The 4325-nt window shown below is 43.6% G+C and overlaps 3 protein-coding genes across 10 annotated transcripts in view; 1 reads left to right on the top strand and 2 right to left on the bottom strand.

Moving 5' to 3' along the window:
* Window positions 1–1178, bottom strand: part of H257_17891 — a 4912-nt gene extending 3734 nt beyond the window's left edge. Inside the window, exons 1-5 of one of the 2 annotated variants that reach the window (XM_009846852.1) lie at window positions 1021–1178; window positions 818–973; window positions 687–738; window positions 476–623; window positions 241–364 (exon numbers count right to left, since the gene is read on the bottom strand). In XM_009846852.1, coding sequence (XP_009845154.1) covers window positions 241–364; window positions 476–623; window positions 687–738; window positions 818–973; window positions 1021–1170 — 630 coding nt within the window. In that variant the 5' untranslated portion in view covers window positions 1171–1178. Of the gene's footprint in view, window positions 1–240; window positions 365–475; window positions 624–686; window positions 974–1020 lie in introns of both variants that reach the window. The other variant, XM_009846853.1, reaches the window with a different exon arrangement.
* Window positions 1179–1315: 137 nt separating this feature from the next.
* H257_17890 (hypothetical protein) lies at window positions 1316–2868 on the top strand. Its single transcript, XM_009846851.1, has 4 exons — window positions 1316–1618; window positions 1665–1840; window positions 1954–2034; window positions 2087–2868. Exons 1-4 carry the CDS (start codon window positions 1327–1329, stop codon window positions 2267–2269), a joined length of 732 nt encoding a protein of 243 aa, XP_009845153.1. The 5' UTR covers window positions 1316–1326; the 3' UTR covers window positions 2270–2868.
* Window positions 2033–4325, bottom strand: part of H257_17889 (hypothetical protein) — a 4094-nt gene continuing 1801 nt past the window's right edge. For 3 of the 7 annotated variants that reach the window (XM_009846847.1, XM_009846848.1, XM_009846850.1), the window contains 5 exons: window positions 4117–4263; window positions 3728–3853; window positions 3018–3234; window positions 2862–2950; window positions 2041–2418 (listed from right to left, as the gene is read on the bottom strand). In XM_009846847.1, the coding sequence (XP_009845149.1) occupies window positions 2281–2418; window positions 2862–2950; window positions 3018–3234; window positions 3728–3853; window positions 4117–4263 (717 nt within the window). In that variant the 3' untranslated portion in view covers window positions 2041–2280. Of the gene's footprint in view, window positions 2419–2861; window positions 2951–3017; window positions 3235–3727; window positions 3854–4116; window positions 4264–4325 lie in introns of all 7 variants that reach the window. The other 4 variants (XM_009846845.1, XM_009846846.1, XM_009846844.1 and 1 more) reach the window with 2 other exon arrangements.

Below are 4325 nucleotides of genomic sequence, written 5' to 3'. Positions count from 1 at the left end.
AATATTTATATATATACACATACAAATATACATAAATATTTATATATATATGTATATACATACAAATATATATATATATATATTATTCTAACCTGATCCATATACAAACCAAATACAACGTGTTTATACCCACGAAAACAAACGCCAAACACACATGGTTCTCTCCCGTGGTTGTATTTTAAATGTGTTTGAAATAGGTTTTAAATGTAAACAAACACATTCACAATATAAACGACGTACCCCCTGATGATTCGTCGAGGAGCCATCGTTCGATGTCGCCGCTAATTCCATCCATGCCGACCAATTCCACGGGAACAAGGCCAATGAACGCTGCAATAGCTGGACGTACAGCGCGTGGACGGTGCTACAGATATATATATATACGTGGGTTCTCAAACAAATGGATCGAAATACACGCGACGACGCATGGACATAACGTCCATTTTGAATGTGCCACGCAGTCACTCGTACGTACGTGTGTTCAAATCCAGCTTGTTTGAGCACTACAGCATACAGGTACAACCCAAACGCATCGAGTTGGTTGGGGCTGGCATCGGCGTCGGCCAAATCTCGAAGCAAGTCCTTTAAGTGTGGATTCGACGTCGTCTGTTTCTGGGATGCTCCTACATGCGATGGTATATGATATGTGAAGAGGAAGCTCGCTGCAAAGGTCAAGATGATCCAACCAGAGTGCGTCTTCATCTCCATGCTCAGCTGTTCCTTGCGTCGTTCGCCTGCCTAGAGGGCATACACATATACATATATACATGGTTTTTGACGCGACGAACGAGAAAGAGTTGTCGGGATGTGTGCGTACGAGGTACCGAGCGTAATGCAAGACAAAGAATTCAACGTCGGTCAGCGCCCCCTGCTTCTGACCTAGAACATGACTCGCACGAGCGTATTCTTGCAAGTCCATGTACGATTTCGCCAGCAACAGCAGTCCATCGGACGGGGCCGCGGAATGATCCACCTACAAGAAAGGTCGAACACGGGCATCGATCGAGGACTTGATGGAACCTGCACCGACGACGCATTCTCCCGCACAGACAAGGGCAAGGACGCATACAGCTCGCATGCGAAGGAAGCAGCATGCGAGAGTCCTCTGATGCTTAGAGCTTCTCGCGCCGCCGCCAATTGCGCCGTCCAGGTTGCCAGCTCGTTCCTCATGTTGTTGCTGCTTTCAAAAATCAGAAGTGGGCAACTTGATTGGTGGATTAATGACCAATCAAAATGATAATATTGGTCATATTGAGCATAAATTTGATAAAATTTCGTAAATATTCACCATTTTGTACATTTGGATTTTAGAATTGCGACGTTTCGATGTGGATCATCATGAAGTCCATGATGCTTCTCTGGATGTCCACAGCACAGATCGCGTGGTGCTGCCGCATCTTCGGATCGGACACAGGGGAATGCAAGGAACAATCTGACTTCCTACAGTACATGCCGTTCTGCGGCCCCATCCTTCCATACACAACGTGCGTGCCTCGCGCACAAACGTTATGGTACAACCACAGCGTCAAGTCCAAGGATCTGTTCCTCGCGCAGATGTTCAAGAAGATCGTTGTCCAGCGGCAGTTGTATGAAGCTGACGTGGCGATGCAGAGCGCAGGTCCACATTCCGTTCCTCTCATGTTCATTCTCATGTCGTCGTCCAGGTGTGGACGAGTGGGGGGGTCTTGGCGAGATCGTTCCGCGGTACACCGAGAACAAGGACTGTCAGGACGCCTTTCGGAACTACATGTGCTGGCTTAACTTTCCCCGATGCGACGACGCCGGTCGAAGTTTGGTACTCTGTCGCAGCGTGTGCGAAAACTTCTTCAAAGCGTGCATGGTACGACTACAAGTACTAGCTAGTACTAGTAGTAGTAGTAGTAGTAATACTAGCCATGGATCGATCGAGTCCATACAGAAAGTATCGCATGATTTGAATCGTAGTATCTGTAGCAACCCAAAGACTTGTGGCGCTGTGGGCAACCGCAATACGTTGACGGGTACACTGCCGAAATCAGCACCAGTGCCAACATGGTAGATGATGCCATCATACTTTATTCAAGCCTAATACGTGGCACGCTCCTAGGCCGGCGTGCTCCAATACTACCGCGCCCCGTTTCCAGGCTCGCCATTCCGAGATAACGCGTTCACAGCGGATAAGTTGGAGGCTTTGGCCGTGTGCACCCCCAGTCTGCTCAACGCTGCCAGTCGGGTTTCTTGCTCTAGTCTTGTGGTTTGTGTTTTAAGCTGGGTCTTATGCCAGTTTTAATAAGGTCGGTCTTATTGGACGGGGCACTGCTCGGTCTTATCTTTGTCGCTTTCTTCGTGGAACAATGGACTGGTGGCGGGAGGAGACAGGTGTTGCTGCTGCTCGTGCTGCGATGGCTTGCGTAAGTCTGACGGCGCGTCGCCCAGGACCTAAGTGTCAAACAGTTATGAACACTACTACAGTAAACAAATGATAGGATGAATAGTAGGCAGTTTGTCCACCAATCAAAACACAGAATCAACGGACCAATCAAAACCCTCGAATTTCTGCTTCAACGTCGAATTTGTATATATAATCATTCATTCGTGAGACACTGGACATTAAGCCAGTACAAAACACTCTAATTTGTGGCTACCAAAACCTTTGAATTTTTTCAAACAAATAATATTTTAAATAAATATATTCGAAACCAACGTGGAATTTATAATAATATATATATATATTCCTGCAACGATATACAAACACTCTTGAATATAGCTATAGAACCTAAAATAAAGTATTTTAAAGCAGGGTCTATAGATAGTGGTAAAAAAAATTATTACAAAATATTAATTTTTAAAAAAATATTACTATATCCAATAACACATCGTACCGCCGGCAGCCCACCTCCGCTTGCTGGGGTTTGTTTACAAGGACAAGCAAAGCTGTTTGCTACGCCGGCAAAGTAGCAGTGCCCGCAATCTATCGTATGGTTAGGGTGGTTTTGAATTTAAAATCCATTTAAAATATATTTAAAATATATACCCACCCGGGCAATGCTGGTTTCGGTGGCTGCCACACCGTTTGCAAATCTCGCAATGCTTGCGCGGTTGTTTATTCCACCACAATTTGCCCGTGCACCACGAATAATGAAATATATTTGGGCATTTCAAACACGAAATCGGAAACAAATAGACCGAGTCGTCGTGGTGGATATTGTTGGTTTTGGTTGGGTGCAGCAGTGTCGTGTACACTGGAACTTGTACCTATGTCGACATGTACATCATATTATCCACTGGAGTTTTGTATGGGTGTATGTATGTATGTATTGTACAAAATATTATCCACTGGAGTTTTGTATGGGTGTATGTATGTATTGTACATAATATTATCCACTGGACTTTTGTATGGGTGTATGTATGTATTGTCAAACATCGAGTCTTCGAAACTGGAGAATGTCTTGGATGAAAGAACTCAACAGGATATCATTTAGAAGAAAAAAATAAAATATTCGTCCCTCAAATCCATATATATATATATATATATATATATATATATATATATATATATATTCATATTTGTCCAAAATAGTTTGTACAAGCTTCAATGAGATCAAATGGACTTGAATGCTACATATTTGGCGAAATGACTCTATAATGTCACTTCGCCAAATATGTAGGTGCAAGTCATTTCACTAAATATGTAGGTGCAATGCACCCATACACTACTACTAGTATAGAGCACGGAAGTTACACCTACCGTAGGTGCACCGCATGGGCATTCCAAATCTACCAGCGACACCAGCACTTCGTCCATGTCTTTGATGCGGCTGAAATTCTGCATCAGGCACTTGTCCGTCATGATTTTCGAAATATCAATGCCCCACTATACCATACAAAGTCCAAGATCAATGCCAATGGGTGCAGGAGCACGCGTACAACGTTCAAGGTCATATATATATATAATGCTCTCAGGCCATATTATATCTGATCAACACGGTTCCCACACTTATATATATATATATTTGTACATAAATCTATATTCAATGGATACAGACAAAACAAACAATATATATATATATATAAATCTATATTCAATCGATACAGACAAAACAAACAATATATATATATCGTTTTATGTCGACGTACAGCATGCATGGGGACGAATGGGTTGGCGCAGTGGGAACACTTGCACTCGATGCCACACAATTGGCCCGCTTTGACACATGCACAGCGGGCATTTCGGCATTTTCCCGTGCATTTGCATCGGATAGTGCCTTTCGAGTCGGGAGATTCCTACGATTCGTTGGGATTATTTCCCAATTTCCCCATGGTAGGGTACCGTGATTGGTGCCAAC

Source organism: Aphanomyces astaci, assembly GCF_000520075.1.
Source record: "Aphanomyces astaci strain APO3 unplaced genomic scaffold supercont1.126, whole genome shotgun sequence".
Taxonomy (NCBI): domain Eukaryota; phylum Oomycota; class Saprolegniomycetes; order Saprolegniales; family Verrucalvaceae; genus Aphanomyces; species Aphanomyces astaci.
Note: the sequence above shows the minus strand (reverse complement) of the source record. Positions and strands in the feature narration are given on the sequence as shown.